The 19,425-nt window shown below is 40.5% G+C and overlaps 1 protein-coding gene across 13 annotated transcripts in view; it reads left to right on the plus strand.

The window, feature by feature from the left end:
• Nucleotides 1–17,360, plus strand: part of rbm47 (RNA binding motif protein 47) — a 32,298-nt gene extending 14,938 nt beyond the window's left edge. For 6 of the 13 annotated variants that reach the window (XM_067584660.1, XM_067584657.1, XM_067584661.1 and 3 more), the window contains 6 exons: nt 8,351–9,218; nt 9,354–9,681; nt 10,147–10,170; nt 10,640–10,849; nt 13,006–13,199; nt 13,916–17,360. In XM_067584660.1, coding sequence (XP_067440761.1) covers nt 8,382–9,218; nt 9,354–9,681; nt 10,147–10,170; nt 10,640–10,849; nt 13,006–13,199; nt 13,916–14,167 — 1,845 coding nt within the window. In that variant the 5' untranslated portion in view covers nt 8,351–8,381 and the 3' untranslated portion in view covers nt 14,168–17,360. Of the gene's footprint in view, nt 1–1,881; nt 2,032–4,661; nt 4,787–8,350; nt 9,219–9,353; nt 9,682–10,146; nt 10,171–10,639; nt 10,850–13,005; nt 13,200–13,915 lie in introns of those variants that run through there. The other 7 variants (XM_067584665.1, XM_067584664.1, XM_067584666.1 and 4 more) reach the window with 7 other exon arrangements.
• Nucleotides 17,361–19,425: the final 2,065 nt, after the last annotated feature.

Here is a 19,425-nt window from a genome sequence, read left to right on the forward strand (position 1 = left end):
TTCTAAGCTTTTCTGTATTACGAATTACTGTGTAATCTATAATTGATGCTACAATTAAAGTTTGAATAAGTCATTTAAAACAAAATTGTCAAGTTATGGTTAAACTTTCAACTGAATCTCTGCCATTAAGACTTGAAAAGAGAAGGTTAAGGTACAGGCTCTTTGTTGTATTGCTTAGAAATGGCCTGTTTGTGTAAAATCGTAGTGTTTTGAGTGGACAAATGTGAAGGTCCTGAAGGCAGGGGGGCCATCAGAGTAAATGAACTGGAATCATCCCTCCGTGGTGAAGTTGGGGTGGGCTGGAGGCAGTCACTTACGCACTCCGTCTGACCTGAAATTCTTCAGGCCAGTTTCACTTTGAAGGGCTTTCTAGCGCTGAGGGAGGCCTGAAGAGATCGCAGAGGGAGCATTTTGGTCCCCTCCTCTCTGTTCGTTAGCCTCTCTCGCTCCTCTCCATCTGGTCTTTTCCTCTTCAGACCCCCTCCCACGCACTCTCTCTCTCTCTCTCTCTCTCTCTCTCTCTCTCTCCCTCTCTTTCTCCTCTCTTAGCTGCATTTCTTCCCTCTACGCACACTTCTTCTTCTCTGTGCACCCTCCTCTCCGCACCTTCCTCCTTTCTCCTTCCTCCCCCCTCCCCGCTGCTCGTCTTTGAGCTTGAGTGAACCAGAGGAATGAGGGTGACAGGTACATGGATGGGAGGAAGGAAAAAAAAGAGTGAAGAAAAGCAAAGAGAAGGAGGCAAAACAGAGGCAGAGATATAAATGAACTATGGATAATGTGTAGATCAGATTGTAATGTGTAAAAGAAGATGTTGTTCGACCTTGGTTAGAGCTGAAATAAATACTTCTTTAACCAACGACAGAAAATGAATTCAACAATTTTGTCAATTTTGAGCAAAAATGCACAAGAGCTTGCATACCCATAATTTAACACACCATTCCTCACACACTGAAGAAAGCAGATCCCAAAAAATGAGAAGTATCACATTGAAAAGGAAAAATCTAATTGATTTGTATGTGCAAACCCCTTTTTACTTTGGTTACTGTATATGCACAAAAAAGCAGAGTGTCCACACACTAGATTGTAGCTCCCAAAGTGTTTTTATTACTGACTGACTGAAAAAGGAAGTAATAAAAAGACTTTGGGGGCTACAATCCAGTGTGTGGACACTCAGCTTTTTTCCTTTATTTCCTTTGTTGTCCTGCACCTGACATAAAAATATAGTATGGGATGTGCACACACTATCTCATTACTGTACATGCACCGAAGCTCTCTTTTTTCTCTTTGGTTGAGCACCATGTTTTTGTTTTTTCAAGTGGAGCTGAAATGCCAAATTAATTAACTGCAGCTTCTCAAATGTGTATATTTGCTGGTTTTCTTAACCCTCTATGATAGTAATTTAATCTCTTTAGGTTTAGAACTGTTAATCAGACAAATGAAGCAATTTGAAGAAGTCATCTTGGGCTCTGGGAAGTTTTTTTTTCTGCCATTTTATAGACAAAATGGTTGATCAGTTAATTGACAAGATAATCTACAGATAATGAAAATAACCATTACTTGCAGCCCTAATGTTGTTCACTAAGTACTATATCTGTACAGGATCGTCTCTTGGTGATATCCATAATACATAGTGTAAAGACAACAGGTTCTCAAAATCAATGCACAAGCACAGAAAGCAGATATCTAAAGACACCAAGATAGCACAGCTTCCTCCTCCTCATTCAGCAGTGTGACTTAATTCTCCATCCTGCTGGATCCTGTTGAAGTCAGCATGCTGACAGATGAGCTGGGTAAACCGCAGTGTGTGGACATCATGTGTCCTGAAGGGTCAGCCACAGTTCTCACTTCTCTTTCATCAAGTTCGTTGTTTCACTTGGTTGTGGTCATTTGCAGCAGCTGACTTTGACAATGAAAGCGTGCAGTGGAGTGCAGACACTGGAACAAAGTTTCTCCTTTGCGTTGACTTTTATTTAACAAACCTTATCCTCTGTCTGATGATTCCTGCTTGGCGTTTTCAAGGATGATAATCATGTAAGCAAGTAATTCTTTTGGACGCTGTTAAGTTGCGAAAACTACCTGAAACAATTATTAAGCTGTTGGACGTAACAGAAATCACAGCAGGAAGCTTTTTTTTTACATCCTGAAGCTGTTTGTCTGTTTCTGCACTTGACTTTGGAGGAACTGCTTCCAGGAAAGCACAGTGTGAGTCTAAACACTGCACTCCTACAGGTCGTATCACTCTACACAAATAAGCAGCGGGACCTCTGGTCTTGTGACACGCTACTCATTTACTTATATGGATGACTTGTAATAATAGATGGCAGTCGTACAGGCTCTCTGGCCGAGATACTGATTACCAGCGCTGCTTTATTGCTGCTTTTTGCCTGTGTTGCAGATTCCAGTGTATATGTGTGTGTGTGTGTGTGTGTGTGTGTGTGTGTGTGTGTGTGTGTGTGTGTGTGTGTGTGTGTGTGTGTGCGTGTGTGTGTGTGTGAATGACCCTGGCCTTAATAAAGAAACTACTTATCAGAGATACAGTAAAACAAAGTCTATAAGCACTCTCTTAGGTGATTACTTGCTTAACAAATAAGTGTTAGGTGAATGTCAGCAGCAGTGATGTAATAAAAAAGTTGGTAAAGTATGATATTGACTCCACCATCATAAACAAAATTTAATTATGACCCAAAATGCATATTTTAACTTTAATACACCCTGCCCCTGTGTACTTTATATCTGTTTAAACAATACGGCTGTTGTTTTCTATAATTTTCTTACTGTCAACAACCAGCAATGCAGTAGTAGTAATAATCCTTCATTTTTGTCCCAAAACTATTAAAAAACACATTAATAAGCCACATTGTTGCACTAGCTGCCACGGTCCTTCATTACCATGAACATGAGCACTGTAGTTTTTTTTTTTTTTTTTTTATTCCTGCTGCCGCAACACTCACTAGTGCACCAAATGCATATTAATCCGCAGCTGAAAATAATCCCAAGCCAATGCAGTATTTACTCCCATTTAAGTAACATTTGTGACCCCTTTTTAAAGATTTTCATCTTCAGTAGCAACCAATTGGGGTTGAGGCTAAGAGTTACAGACAGGATTGAAAGGTGGAAAGTACTGAAAGATGGACTAACACATTGTTAGTTTGGGCTTTTTCATGGGATTCGTTGACAAGGAGACAAATATAAACTAATACCAGCCTTTAATACTAGTTTATTTAATGTATTATTTGAATTTAAAACACTTAAAAACATGAACTGTTTGACCCTGTGTGTGTGTCAGTGGTGTGATAGTTTATATGTTTCAGTCTTTGTGCCTGAGAAATGATTCAGTGAACTTGATGCAATGATTGAATGAGGGACAGTAAATGTTTTTCGTCCATCTCTCGGGTCTTCCTGTGGGGTTTAACGGTTAACCGTTGACCTGATGGGGTGATGGTCCCGCTGTGCGGTCACCAGAACACCTGAGTCCTCTGAGGCATGTCCTGATTGGCTCTTGCTAATGACTGACAGTTAATCTTTGATTTAGATTGACCCCTTCGCTTAGAGAAAGACCTGGTTTTACTGATCTGTAACCCTGCTCTTCAATCCTCTTTCTAGCTTTTGCACACATGCCAAAAGATTACAAACGTGCCCACCAAGACACACACACCCTCAGCACACACCTTGTAGCTATATTTTACATCTGTCAACTGTGTGACAGATGATTTTGATAGTTTTAAAATTGGTGGTTGATTAAGCAAACAAATTAAAGGTGTTACAGGGCATATAAAGGTCTCTGATCATTTCTCTTCTTTTGTCCATCCATTCATCTGAGGTCTTTATGCTAAATAGACTTTCTTCTAGCCTGTTTGCTCAGTCGTTAAGGAGTGGGGCTGGTTTCAATAGCAGCTGAAACTCAACACACTGTTGACCACACACTGTGACTTTCATCTCTCTCTCCTCCTTTCACCCCATCTGCTCTCTGTCCCTCTACTCCCTCTCTTCTTGCTCCCCTTGCACTGAGAGGAGTTTTTAGACAGAAACTCTCTAAAAGAGAGTGACGTCCTCTTATTGGGCTGTTTGTCTCTCTATCTGCTCTCTTGACTGCCCAGGAAGGTGTGTGTTGTTTGCTTAAGTTAAGCTGTGCTAGGAACATGTTCGCCGTTGTTATGTACAAGAAACACACACGTATGCCCAAAGACACACACACACACACACACACAGTTGTAGTCTTGTGCTGACGTGACATAAATCAGTCTAGTGGTAACTCCCAGTCAGAATTTCCAAATATCCTTTCTCAGTTAGACAACATGAGGAAGTATTCAAACCCCAGTTTGAATGTTTCCTGCCGTTTGTCAATTTCTGCAACTCTAAGCAGAAAACGCTTAAAACTGAATTTCCCATCAGCCACCTCTCCTCCCACTAACAGCACCTTCTCTGTCTTCGTTTGTTGCAGAGTCAGTAAAAGTAACAGGTTTGTGCAACAGGTGCTTCAATGTGTGTATTTTTAAAAAAAGAACCACACACTAATTTTCTGCAAAAGTAGAGCTGGGATCCGCCCACACACACACACACACACACACACACACACACACACACACACACACACACACACACACATATGTACCTGTTAAAGCTCCACCCTCATTGGCTTGCAGCTTTGGCTCAGTGTGTGTGTGTGTGTGTGTGTAGAGGAGGCCGGCCCCTGTGCTCAGTGCCCTGCTGTACCTGTCTCTCATGGAGGTGGACAAAAACTCCCAGAGCAGGCGGCCAAGCAGCGGAGCGCTGTGAAGCAACAGGGGTAGCTATCTTCCCATCTCACCACTCTCTGCTTCTCCTTCCTCTTCTCTTTTCCTCCACCATCCCTCTGCTGTGATATCTTTCTCAAGATTTCTGCTCTGTCTCACTGCCATCTGTCATTACTGTCTTTGGTTTTAAAGGGATTCCTCATCCTTTAATGAAAATGAAGTTTTTGTGACTTGAGACTATCTGCAGGTTGTTTTTGAGCAGTTGTGTGTATGATTTGGAGGCAGCCTTTAATAGTATTTGCATGACTCATGTGCTGTGCTGTTATCTATTGGGTGTGTGTTTTAAAATAGCAGAAATGGAGCGTTTGTAAGCGTTGGTCCCACTGTACTGACCCTGTTTTTTGGGGCTGCTGGGTGGACGCTGTGAGTGAGTCACCTCCTCTTTTTAATGTGTGTGTGTGCATACAGCTAAGATGGCGGCTTCCTTAGACCTGTTTTCTTCAGTACACTGGATCAGTGTCACTCAGGATAGAACTGCCAACTGAGAGACGCATTGTTCCTTATTGTACACACACACACACACACACACACACACACACACACACACACAGGTTTACTTTGCTCCATAATCTGCAATAAATTGGGAGCCAAAAGAGAGGCTGTGGGCTTACAAACATCTGAACAAGACCTGCAAATTCTCATGTGAAGAACACATGACAGCAGTATTGATTTAATGTCAGGTCAGTGACATGAAGAATAACATTTTTCTTCCTCTTTCTAGTTGTGAGGAACTACGCTTTAATGTCATGCCTCATTTACTTATTTGAGGAAAAAAAGATGGATTTTGCCAGCAGTAGCCAGTCTGTGTTTATGGTATGATCCGGAGGAAGCCTGTAAAAGCTTTTTTTCCGCTCATAAAACAATCCGGTCCCTTAAAACATGCTGTTAATACGTAGGGAATCAGGCGCTTCTATCAATTATAAACACGATGTAATGACCAATCTCCAAAGCAATAACTGGAACACTTTAACCCCGGCAGGTTGGCACTGTTAGCCAATCAAATGCTTGCTCTCTAACTTCCTTGCTGTGCTCCTTCCATCCTGTGTTTCTCTGAGTTCACAACCTTTGACCAGGTAAACTCTGTCTCCGAGCCTTTAAATATCTCCGTAGGTTTTCCATGATAGCTGTTCCTGTTGTGCTGCAAAGAGGTAAAATCAGGATAGATGAAGCACGCATTAGTGTTCAAAATTTTGTTGTAATGTTTCTTTGAAAACTACAGTTTTGCACTTTCATACTGAGACAGCATCTGTAAATCTTTGTGCTCTTTTTGAGTGAAGGCTGTGATTTGTGTTAATCATCTACCTGTTGCTGCTCGCTCTCTCTCTCTCTCTTTCTCTCTCTCTCACACACACACACACACATACACACACATACATACCCTACTTTTTCTTCACTTTGTCAATGGCACACTTACACCCTCATTTTCTCATATTTTTATAATGCAAAGGACAAGAAACCAGTCCTCAAAACAGAAGTTTCGCCTTACTTCTGACACACTGATTACTGTGATTTCCAGAGTCTCTCCTTTAAAAGGAAAACCTCAGCATAACTGTGTGGTCAGCACTGAGGAAGTGTTCTCCGAGTGTTTTAAAAGCAGGAAGTAGATTACTCCACTGTAAGAGTGAGCACTGAATATATCATATTTTTGACACACACAAAATATCCAGCTAAGGGAGTTTTTCAAAACACTATCACCCTGACTACTGTATGTTATGAGTGTTGACCTCATAGTGTCACATTGCTTCTTTTTTTTTTTTTAATGACCGAGCAGAACTCCCAAAGTGAATATTGTCCTCCCTTTGTCATCATTCTGGCAAGATAAGGCTGATAAGAGTGATGAGATGGAGTCATGTTAGCACTTCACATGATAGCAGGAACAGAGGGAGGGCACGTCGAGCTGTGGAAGTAGAAAGAAAAACAACAAAGAAACAAATAATAGAGATGTTTTAATGTCACCGGCTACTGGAAAAACCTTGAGTGATGTTTTTTTCTGTGTCCTGAGAAGGGAACTGCATCCTCATTGAGCAGAAATACTTGATGTCTCCATAACTTATACTAAAACAGTGTTTTTACAACATTTAATGTCATCTTGACCTATGTCAACATGCAGCAGCCAACTAAAGATAGAAGTAGGAAAGAACATCCTGTCTTTTGTCACTATTTGTTTTTGCTGTCTGCATCTATCTTTGGTTTTTTAAATTTACAACAACTTTTTCTTTACATTTTCTATGAAAAATGGAAAATAGCTGAAAATAGCTCTCTTTTTTTATCAAACTGACATTTGCATCATTTCCATTCCTCTGTGGACGAGGTGTTAGCTGGTTTGCAGGTAATTCTAAGCCCTCCAGCCTTGGGCGAACTAACAAGTGAACAGGTGTGTGTGTGTGTGTGTGGCTGTGGGAGAGTGGGATATTGGGTCAGGTCAAATGAGTGTGTGCGTTACCATGGTTGCTTGGCTTTGTAGTGTTTTACCTTTGTTGACTGCCTCACCTATTGCCATCAAAGTCCAGGCAATCTTGTGACGCACAAAAACGCACACACACGCTGACTGACTAACTAACAAGAGGTTGTTTCTTTTTATTCGGCCTATTTGCTTACATGACACAAAGTAGTTTGCTTTGTAGTCTGCTGTGATTGGTTGCCTCCGTGTTGTATGCAGCGTGGCGATTTGGGGATTTAAAACGCTGTGGATTTTTCCGTGCTGAATGCTGGCAGTGTTGGAAAATAACAGAGTAAGAGGTTTATGCTTGGGAAGCCGATTTCTGATTGTTCTCTGTTCCTCTTATAGGGCTGCAGTGCTTAATGAAGTGGTGCACACACAAAAATACAGAAACACACACACAAACACACACACACACACACACACACACACACACACACACACAAAAGCTGCACCCACGCACTGTATCACATTCATATTGAAAAGGAGGCTGAAAGACCAACACCCTCTCGTGGCGACTGTGTGTCAAACAAGTCTAATATAAATTATTGTGCACAGCTTTTTGTCACAGTATGGAGTTATATTTCACACACTATTCCTCATAAAGCGTAACTCAAACTTGTCTAACTTACTTCTGACACACACATGCACACACACATACACATACTCTCACACACACACACACATAATGAGCATGTGACCTAGTCGTACTCAATGAACCTTGAGCTGGAGTTTTCAGGGTTTACAGCCCTTCATTCCTTCTGATAGGGGTCAGAGGTCAGCAAGGGATCTGAGGAACTCAACAAAACAAGGTTGTAAAACCACTGATAGGGGAAGGCGTCCTGGGGATTTATAGATGCTGTATATTCACTGTCTTGGTTAACCTGTTTTTTGTGTAACCTTGCATGCAAATTGGTAATAGTTTAGGTTTTTTTTTTATCTCAATCAGAAGCCATATCATGGGATTTGTTTAAATGAAAACACGTTTTATAGGGCCTGCTGAGGGTTTCCCTGTTCTTCTGTTTTTCACTCTTGGATAGCATCTGTGGTTCACACTATTTGACGTTGACTGAAAAACTACATTTTATAAACCTTGCAATCTCTTTGCCCTACTCAGGCCCCAGATCTGATTGGATGGTTTTGTCAGAATGACAGCTGAAGATCCTGCTTCCTCCTCGACCATGAGCAACAACGCTGCCGCCTCCAAACCCCCCAAACCCTCTGGTGCCTCCCACCATTCTCTCCATGGACAGATCTCCATCCCTGAGGGTGTTGCAGGTGCTCCAAATGAGGCCGCACTGGTGGCTCTGATGGAGCGCACTGGCTACACGATGGTCCAGGAAAATGGTCAGCGTAAATATGGCCCTCCTCCTGGTTGGAATGGCCAATCTCCACCACGAGGATGTGAAATCTTTGTGGGCAAGATCCCACGGGACGTTTATGAGGATGAGCTTGTCCCAGTGTTTGAGTCCGTAGGTCGCATCTATGAGATGCGCCTGATGATGGACTTTGATGGGAAGAACCGAGGGTATGCATTTGTGATGTACACAGAGAAACATGAAGCCAAACGAGCCGTGCGGGAGCTCAACAACTATGAGGTGCGGCCTGGACGGCTGCTGGGGGTCTGCTCCTCTGTGGACAACTGCCGTCTTTTCATTGGTGGCATCCCTAAGACCAAAAAGCGTGAGGAGATCCTGGAGGAGGTCTCCAAGGTGACAGAGGGTGTACTAGATGTGATTGTTTATGCCAGCGCTGCAGACAAGATGAAGAACCGTGGCTTTGCCTTTGTAGAGTATGAGTCGCACCGTGCAGCTGCCATGGCCCGCAGGAAGTTGATGCCTGGACGTATTCAACTGTGGGGCCACCAGATCGCAGTAGACTGGGCTGAGCCAGAGATCGATGTGGACGAAGATGTGATGGAGACAGTGAAGATCCTTTACGTCAGGAATCTTATGATGGAAACCAGTGAGGAGACAATTAGACAGGTAACTGACTGTTCAACTTACAGGTTTAGAATGTCTGCTTTCATTGGGTAAAAAAAGGTAACTGCTTAGCAACCACATTGGTTTAGTGTTTGGGCAAAACAAGCAGAAATCACCCATCTTTTCTCTGTCAAACAGGTGTTTAGCCAGTGGAACCCCGGTTGTGTAGAGCGTGTGAAGAAAATCCGTGACTACGCCTTCGTCCACTTTACCTCTCGGGACGATGCTGTCCTGGCCATGGACCACCTTAACGGCACAGAGGTGGAAGGGTCCTGCATTGAGGTGACACTCGCCAAGCCGGTTGATAAAGAGCAGTACTCGCGCCAGAAGGCCTCTAAGGGAGCTTCTGCCACTCCAGAGGCTACCCAGCAGAATTACGTTTACCAGTGTGATCCCTACACATTGGCCTACTACGGTTATCCCTACAACACCCTCATTGGACCTAACAGGGACTACTTTGTCAAAGGTTAGAATTTATTTTTTCTGTTTTAGTACCAGTTTTGATCAGTTGCAAATACCATAGTGTTTCTCTTAAAGCCAACAGTTTATATACATTTTTGTAAATGTTGGTAACAGCAGAAACTCTCTGGACCAATGCACTGCTAAAGATCCAAAAGATACCTTTGTAGGAGCAATGACGAACACGCCCCATCAGTAGTGATTTTTAAATGGACATGATGACTAGATAATAATGATTTAATCTTTGATGACTAGAATTCCATTTGATGAAAGTTTATTAAAATCTTTAACTTGATGAGGGTTTGTGGCTTAAAATCAGAAACATGTTAAATGTAAAAGACAAAACAAGGTGATGGACCAATGAATGCTAATCCCATTACCTTTGATGATTGACTGAATATGGTCTTTGGGTGGTAGCAGGAAAATCAATTTGACTTTCAACAATCATTGTGTTTTGGTTTTCTCTCCAAAGGATCCCCAATGATACAGAACAATGGTAATCTCTCACATCCTTATTCCTACTTATTCCTTCAATGAACAATGAGCTTTCTTGCCATATGACAAACTATACATTTTCTAACACCATCCTTTTCCTGCTGTGCTATCACCTCCCATTTCATGCTGGGTTATTGTTACAAAGCAGAGGACATCCAAAAACACCACTTCACAGTGCCATGAGCTTGTATACCTTCATCCAAATACAATTAGGGAGTCAAAACAGTGCTTAAGAAAGGCCAAACTGGACCCAAAGAACTACAGACACAATATACTGAGCTCAAACAGAGATTTCCTGTAGCAACTGGACAGGATTAGAGCTAAACGACTCTCCTTGCTACCCAACTTCTAAACTCACCGTTAAATCTTGCCTTACATGTTGCCCTACTCAACTTTCAGTACAGTTTGCCCCCTGCTACTCGAGTCCTAAACCACAACCCCTGTCATCATATTACTTATTGTATTTTAAGCAGGTACTGTGCGAGGTCGTGGTCGTGCTGCTGCAGGTAACCGTACCCCTGGACCTCGGGGGTCGTACCTGGGGGGTTACTCTGCTGGTCGTGGCATCTACAGCCGCTACCATGAGGGCAAGACCAAGCAGCCCGAAAAGCCCTATGAGCTGATGCCCAGTCTGGAGCTTGCTGCCTCCGTCAACCCAGTTGGCATCAAACCTGGCACAAGTCAGTGAGATAGACATATCCATCCATATCCTCGCCCATCTCAAAAGCCTTTACTAAACCTTCCAGCCTATCATTTTCTTTCTCTCTCTCGTGTGGTTTGAGGAACCTTTTCGTAAATCAAAATGATAGTTGTTGCTGGATGGTCATGTGCAAAAGGACTGCCTTTCTCTTTACAGTAAAATCTAATGACACAGAATATCTGTCTTTTCCAGCATGACCAGAAAGTTACTGCTATGTTTTGTTCCTCATTCTTTCTTTTTTCCTCTACATCAGAAATTTGCCTCACCAGCTGTTTAGACTAAAACAGCATTGCATTAAAAGAACACAAGGTGGCTGCATTGTTGGGGGCGTATTGGTGAGATGATAATACGATCCAGGAAGGCCAGCAATACATCCGTGAGTTCAAAGGATGCCAAAACACTGAACAGTGGTTTCAAATACTATCAGAAAGGATTCTGGAAGATCTCTGGAAAGTTATCATGACAGCAATCACTTTATCCTCTGTCATGATTACCATCAGTCGAAATACAATCACAAAGTAATCTACCTGGAACGTGTCTGACCAGCCAACACAGTGCTTTGCCAAAAGACATTGCATTGCGCTGATGCAACAGTTGAGCCAGACTCATCTTTTCTGCAGGATCATACTGTGCTCTCTGATTCAGCCCCGTGCAACGCAGTGGTCTAATTGAAATGAATGAAGAAGCCTTGTTTTTTTTGCTGTTGTCTGAACATGGCCGTAGTTATGTGGGTGCTGGTGCTTCCACAGTCTGCCTTTACAAATGCACTCAACTCCAGCTTTTGACTGAAATGTGTTCTTTTTCTTTAAGTCAGACCAGTCAAATATAGACGTAAAACAAAGAAGTATCTCAGAATATATTTACCTTTTGTATTGACTATATTAATTGTTTTTTGTTTTATTTTTTTATGTCAATTGAATTCATGAGCAGCAGCAGTAGCTGCTTTAGCTCTACTGCTTTACTGGGGATTAGCCTACAACCGTTTCAGTCAAGAGCGGAGTTGAAATGCAAGTGCCCTCTCAAAAACTAAAGATTATTTATCTCTTCTCTACTAATATGTCCACTTCTCTGATCTCTAAAAGGGTAATACCAGTGTTATGTAGAGTTATATCCCATCTACTGTTGTATACATTAAGTCTATATGATAATGATCAATATTTACATTCACTCTTTTTTGGTTTTGTTTTGAAAATATGACGTCTACAGTGTAAAACATAAACTGAAATAAGCTCCTTTACTAACAAAGAAAAATGTGGCTCTAAAATTGCAACTTGCTTGGTGGTTTTTTAAGGATTTTTTCCCTGTGCAAAATTCCCTTTTCTGTATTCCTTCTTTCTTGATAGTAAGCAGAAGGAATGACAGATAAAAACGCAACTAGGACGGAAAATGAGGTTTCATGTTTATGTGGGTGGATCGTCTAAATTCAAAATTTCAAGAAAATTTGAAGAGTGAAAGGAAGAAACGCAAAATGTAAAATAAAAATGCACACACTGGTATTATTCTTTAATCTTCAAGTTTATTACTAAACACAAAAGTTACTAAACCTACCAGATTGGCTAATGGTTTTTTCAACATAAACTTTTTTTGTAATTTCATTATTAATGTCACATTTTTGCTGATCAGAGTTCCATTTTGTAAAGTGATTTGACCCCAATCTGGAGCTCGGTCTCAGTCCCACTCTGTGTGGAATCACAGGATCAGCACCAGATTGAAAAGACTTTTGTCCATCTGAAACAAAGACTGACGTTGTGTTCACTCCATGGGTGTGTGTGTGTGTGTATGTTTGTGTGTGTGTGTGTGTGTGTGTGTGTGTGTGTGTGTGTATGTGTCGGAGCATTGGGGTTAATCCACAGTTGAGCACCATCATAATCCGAATCACACTCCAATGCCAACTTGTGTAACTTATTATTTTTTCTCTTCTTGCGTAAATTGTGTCCTTCAAGCTTTCTCTTGGTGTTTTTTCTTCATGTCTTTAGTATTTCATTCTGTTCTGTTCTTTTTTCTAAATTACCCTCAGATCTAACTGTGCTTGTGTTTGTTTGAGTATGGGTGCCTGTATGTGCTTGTCTTTCAGCTATTGTTCACTATATTTTGTGTGTTATCCAGGCTCTCATTCTTGTGTCTCTCTATGAACAGTGGCATTGCCGACTCTAGGTGGGCAGTACCCAGTGTTCAGTGCGGCTCCCACAGCCAAGCTGATGGAGGAGGGGAAGGTGCACACAGTGGAGCACCTCATCAACCCTCTGGCCATGCAACACCCTGAACACACCAACGCTTCTGCTGCTGCTGCTACTGTCCTACCTGCCGTCTCTACTCCTCCACCGTTTCAGGTGTGCATTATAGCTCTGTTATATGCTTCAGACACATAAAATTGTTTGAAAGATTCATGCTGATAAAGATGTAGAATGTCCAGAACCATTTCACGGCTGTTTTAATCTGGACTGTATGTTTGTAGTTTTGAGGATCATTTCTTAGCATTACTATATTTCACTCACCAACTAAATTTTTGCGATACGGGGCCATAAAAACAACACAACAACTTACTGTAGACCTTATCAAAATGTCTCCCTCAGAAGTGAAAATTTAAACTGATTAAAGGTGATTGTGTGCACAATCATTACAGAGAACTGATCATGATAATGGTTATAAAGGACATGTTAGGTTCATTTCTTCTAAGTAAGGTGTTTAGACAACATGGTTAAAAACATTTCAACCTGACTGATGCCTCGTAAAGTTGCTCCAAGTGATCTGTAGTGATATGTACTGTAATTGGTGAAGATTTCCGTGCTATTAGGTGGTTTTCTTAGTTTAATGTAAAACTAAATGTCTGGTTAAGTCCACACAGTCATATATGACACACGTTGCTTGGTGGTACACTGGGAAGTTTATGTTCCTTATGTAGGTTAAGTAAAAACAACTCACAACTGAGTGGATTCATTCAATTAATGGGCAATAAATATACTCACTGTACATTGAGGACATGCTTTAGAAATCCTCTTATTAACTGTATGCTGTATACTCCTTCTCTTTCTCCTACACTTCCCAGGGTCGACCAATCACTCCTGTCTATGCCATGGCCCACAACGTACAGCGCATCCCAGCAGCCGGCGGCCTGTATGGAGCTGGATACGTCCCCATCACAAACTACGCTGCCAACTCAGCAGCTCTGGCTGCTCTGCAGAAGAACGCAGCTGTGGCAGCTGCAGCATATGGAGGATACACTGGCTACGCTGTGCCACAGGCCTTCCCTGCAGCAGCCTTCCAGCTGCCCATCCATGACGTCTACCAGACATACTGATTCTGAAGGATCGGACCACATGAAACAACAAGAGCATTATTCTGCCTGTGACTGAACAACCTCTGCAACATCTCAACAGTGTGCATGATATGAAAACATCTCTCGAACTTGTGAACCTCCAAGCACTCCAAAGGAATGCCGTTTGAAATAAACATTCAGAACACAGACAGTAAAGCCATCACAACCTGACATCTCACATCTCTCCCACCTATTAGCCTCAGTATATCCCAGACCCACGGCAACCATATGACAGGCTTAATTATGCAAAATTATAACAGACATAGAAGACAGTCCATTCACTGAGGAAACCTACGTGCATGTGGTGACAACCTTCCCCCAACAATGAGCGTAACACGGTCACAATTCTATGTCTCTATCTCTTTCCCTGACCCTCGCCACCTTGTTGCTATAGCAACAAGAACACTGAAGGTACATTTAAGTATTTATGAAGAGAAGATACATATTTAAAGTTGTATTCTCTGTAGGTTTCTCTGTGTATTTTAGATATAAATTAGACAAGACAGACCGTGTCTAATTTTGCGTAAAAAAAAAGTGTAAAAACATGGGGGAAACAAAGAAAAAAGTTAATTGAAAGGAACAGGAACTACTGACTTGAGAGGATACCACTGAAGCCAACTGTTTTGGATATAGCCTACTAATGTCTTGTTTTAGTTTTTTTTTTCATTAGTATATAGTGTTTTAGTCAATTCTACATGCTGTAGGTGAAGCTGTCCGTCCATGCTGGTTGAATGTGTACGCTTCAAACATACCTGTTTGGTACTTTTTGGTTTATTTAGTTTTATTTGTGTTTTTTGGTTGTTTTAAATGAAGGTTCTATTGTGTTGTGTTTATTTGCCTATAATTTCTTTACTTGTTTCTATGTTTCTCCTTTAACTTTTTGAAACATATACAGTATATTGGTTTGCTTGAAGAAACGTTCCCAGCTAAATAATATTTTTTTGACAGATTCCTTGGGGAACAAATAATGCAAGAAAGAAAACTGGAAAGCTTTTTTCAAAGATGGGCAACACGTTTCTATCTGCCAGCCTGATAAATGGTGATATCATGTTCATGGAGATGTTTTCCATCCAGGGGAAATGCGCTGACAGGGGACTAAGACTGAACAGATATTAGTTGTTGTTTTTTTTCTCATTTATGTATGTCTTTATTATTGCTTTTTGAATTATTTGAGTCTTGAAAGGTGAACAAATATGGACAGACATGAGAGACATTTTTCTATATGGACTGGAGCACTCTGTCGTTAAGCGCTCCTGCATTTGCTAAATGCTAACCAAAAACCTAATGCTACATACACTCCAGTCTCACGACATTAGAAAGATGCCTCACTACAGTGCCTTACATCTGCATACTGTTACGTGCTACTCTGGGCTTTATATCTTTCACTGTGCCTTTTGTGACAAAGCTAAGCCCGCGTGGTCGGCACGAAGAGGAGCGACTTCTGCCTGTGCATGGCGCTGGAGTCTTATCCATTCATTTTTCCATTGAACCAGATTTGTGGTATTACTGTATTATAGTGAGACGAGTAGGTTTCAGTCTCTGCAGTCAGATGTGACAAGGCTACCTCTCTCCTGTAGTCTCTTCTCTGGATGTCCTGCAGTAACACTCCATATGTTTATATCCTTATTTCTCGTCCTCTAAACTGTGCTTGACCGAGGTGCACTTAAACATATTTATAAAGGGCAAGAGATTGCCGCTTTCAGATGAAGAGATATTAAATGCTAAGCGTGAATTCATATGTGAACTGGGCTACTTGGCATTTGCCACCGTCTGTGTTATCTGGCAGAGTTTTCCCTCCCTGATAAAGTATAAAACATAAAATAACACTTATGAATGTGTAGTAGGCACTTTTTAAACTCAGCAGTGTGTTGTAAAACAAGTGTAATATTGAACTGGGAATAACTGGAGCAATACCTCACGCTGAAGTGTGCAAGTAGCCGAGCGATGTACTGCAGCACACAAACATAACGGATGCAAGCAGCTGCTGATCATGAAGTCATGCAACAGAACAGACATCTTTATGTAAAAACATGCAAAACACGTTTGTATGCTTGCATTCATTAACCAGTTGACATAGTTAATTGTTCTAAATTTTAAACTCTAAACTTCTTTTTGTTCCCTGTGTTTGAGGGATTTTATTTGCTCATTTTCCATCATCTCCTCAGATGTTCGATTAAATTTTACACACAAAACAATAAGATGAGTTTGACTTTGAGGAAGGCCTGGATTTTGACATTCTTTTAAGTTAAATGAAGAGAATGATTATTCACAACATATTTGCTCTATCTCACTCCATTTTCTACTTATTACTACATCTCTTCTCTCTGAAACTGGACTTAGAAAACAAACTGGCGACGGCTTTTTATTATTTTCTTGTATGATGACAATAAGTCAGGATATATTTAATATATGCATTACGTATATTGTGTATGAAGTGAGAAGAAAAGGTATAATATATTCTACAACATATTTCTTTTCATTATTTACACCTTGCTTAGGGATAAAAAGTCAGAGTAACAAAAGTAGAAAAACTTTTTTTTGCCAAAGTGTCCAATAGTTTTTAAACATTCAAGGTTATTGTGTTTTTGTTATGTGTAATGTTATTTTTTTGTTGTTGCTATTTTTAACTGCATTTAGTGTTATGAGTGGGAACACAAAGGCATTCTCTTTCAGCCACATGTTATCAGTTTCAACAGCCAAGACTGAAACTGTTCAAACCATCAGTCCTTTGAGCTGCAGCTCCGCTTAAACAAATGGACTCAGTTTGTCAGTTCTGGCTAAACTATTAAAGGTCTAATTGTCTAACAGCCATCAAAACATCTTTGTGTGTTTGACTGCAGACCAACTGTCACTTTCTGGTTCTGCCTCCCACTCAAAACACCTTGCTTTACTTTCTATTGCCTGCATTTCACCCACACTACATCAGCAGGACGAACTCCTCCTGCTCCGTGTTTCAGTGGTGTGTGGAGCTATATGCCTAGTTTAATATAGGTGTTACCATTTAAACTCTTCCTAGTGTGTGCCTTAATGCCAAGATGTGCCCTGTGCTGTATATCTTTGTAGACCTGCAGACTGTTTTCTATCAGAAGGTTTGTTTAAAAAAAAAAAAAGAAGCTTATTTGGCATTGTTATATTTATAGTGACAAAATAGATAAATAAAGCATTTTCAAAAGCATGTGATGCTGTGTCATTCTTTTTGTCCTCCCGCCACACTGGTTATATATAACGTGTGAACCATAACAGTCTAAACCGGTGGTTCCCTAACTGTGGAACGGGACCTCGTAATGGGTCACAGGATAAATCTGATGGGTCACAAGAAATGAAAGAAAAAAACATTTATGTTATACAAAATTATATATTTTTATTTTATTTTTGCTTTTTCTTGTATAGGACTGATGCTAAAATAATCCTTCAAATGAAACAGTTGGGAATTTACTCTTTGGTTGAACTCGCATCCATACTAAGACCATAACTTGTGATTAGGGATCACAAGTGGACGTGCTTCATTTGAGGGACTCACAAGCAAAAAAAAAAAGGTTGGGAAACACTTAGTCTAAACCATCTCAGCTAGGCTTTGTTTTAGATTAAACTGCTTAACTGTGGAAAGCACTAAGAGGGGTCATAAATGTCTTGAAAGGTTCTGAGACAGAGGACTTTGACTACAACCTCTGTGAATGGAAACCCATCCCCGACCTCATACATCAGCTATTATTAAGAAATGTGTCATGGTGCAGAGAGGAGAGAGAGCGCAGTGGAGAATGTTTCATAAACTCAACTTTACTCTAGAAACATGTTGTACCCCAGTGAGGAGTCCATAGAGGACTTTTTAAAAAAAAAAAAAAAAAAAAGAACAGAAGTAGCCTTCATTATGCTGTATAATATGAGCAGGAGGACAATTACTGGCACAGGCCGTTTTTCTACATTGTCACCACCTTTGAGCCAAAGGACGCCTGTTTTACCATTGAGATGTAGGTACAGATAACAGGAAAAACAACCTTCTTGGCTATTATTACTTAAATTAATACATATAACAAATACAAAATCCTATTTTGATATCAAAATATGAATTTGTCTCAAGTTAGATCATGTTCTCTGATGAAAACATTTATGGAGGGGATATTTAATATTTGGCAAATCACTCAGTGGCACTGAAAGAAGGGGGCTATTAATGATGGATTATCATCATAAATTATGATAATAGTTCAATTCCCATTTCCAATTTTTATTTATGTAGTGCGAAATCATAACAAAAGTTATCTCAGGGCACTTAAGTCTTGTCCTTAGCTGCTTTTCATGATAAAAAAAAGTGTCCACAAGGAAGGGGGAATTAATTTCCCAAAAAGTCAAGGCACACTGCTCTCCCATGGTATGAAACCTAATTTTGTGGTTTCACCCTCCCCATTATCTATCACTCCAATCCCACATGGTGGTTTGTGTATACACAAAGCTGTGATCAGAATAGGATTAATAACATCTTTACAGGTTCTACCAGATAAGAGGCAAGAGTGAGTTTATGACTCAAGAAAATTATCTCCAACATACTGTCATAATAAACTCATCACCACACCTTCTTTATGAGAGAAAATTTAGATTTTAAACTTGGTTAAGGAGTCTATAGATACAGTATATACACATATATTGGCTAGACTTCATGTTATCAGAGGTTTAACATTTAGGACAATGTTGCCATCTGGTGGTTAAAACCCTTCATCAGCGCAGCCTGCAGCAGAGTTGTACTGCTCAGACCAGACAGTGCAGGTTTTCAGCGGCAGCCATGTTAGCGCTACAGTCATCAATGAAGGATATTGTAGAGAACAAAAACCACATTTAGTATTTCTTTAGGATGAATTCAACAGATGCAAGTAGATGTTTATCATACAGACTGAGTAAAATATTGTCACTCATTAAATCCTTTAGCAGAGAATAGAAACACAGTGTAGGCCAGGGAATAAAATACACTGAACATAATTTCACCTGCTTTTATGTGTGTTCATGTGTGACGCAGGGGAAAAATTGTACATGCATGGAACATTTTCCCATAATTGCATTGATATTGTATTATTTTATGTTATTCATCATGCAATCGAGATGAATATACATAACAAATCTTACGCATGGATTATCTACCTATTTTATATTCAAAAGAGCTAAACAGACGCGACAAAAAAGAGAAACATATCATTAAAACAAAGTCAAAGTTTTACTGTTATCTCACATGCACTACAATTCCCGTAATGCAC

Source organism: Thunnus thynnus, chromosome 3 (assembly GCF_963924715.1).
Source record: "Thunnus thynnus chromosome 3, fThuThy2.1, whole genome shotgun sequence".
Lineage (NCBI taxonomy): Eukaryota > Metazoa > Chordata > Actinopteri > Scombriformes > Scombridae > Thunnus > Thunnus thynnus.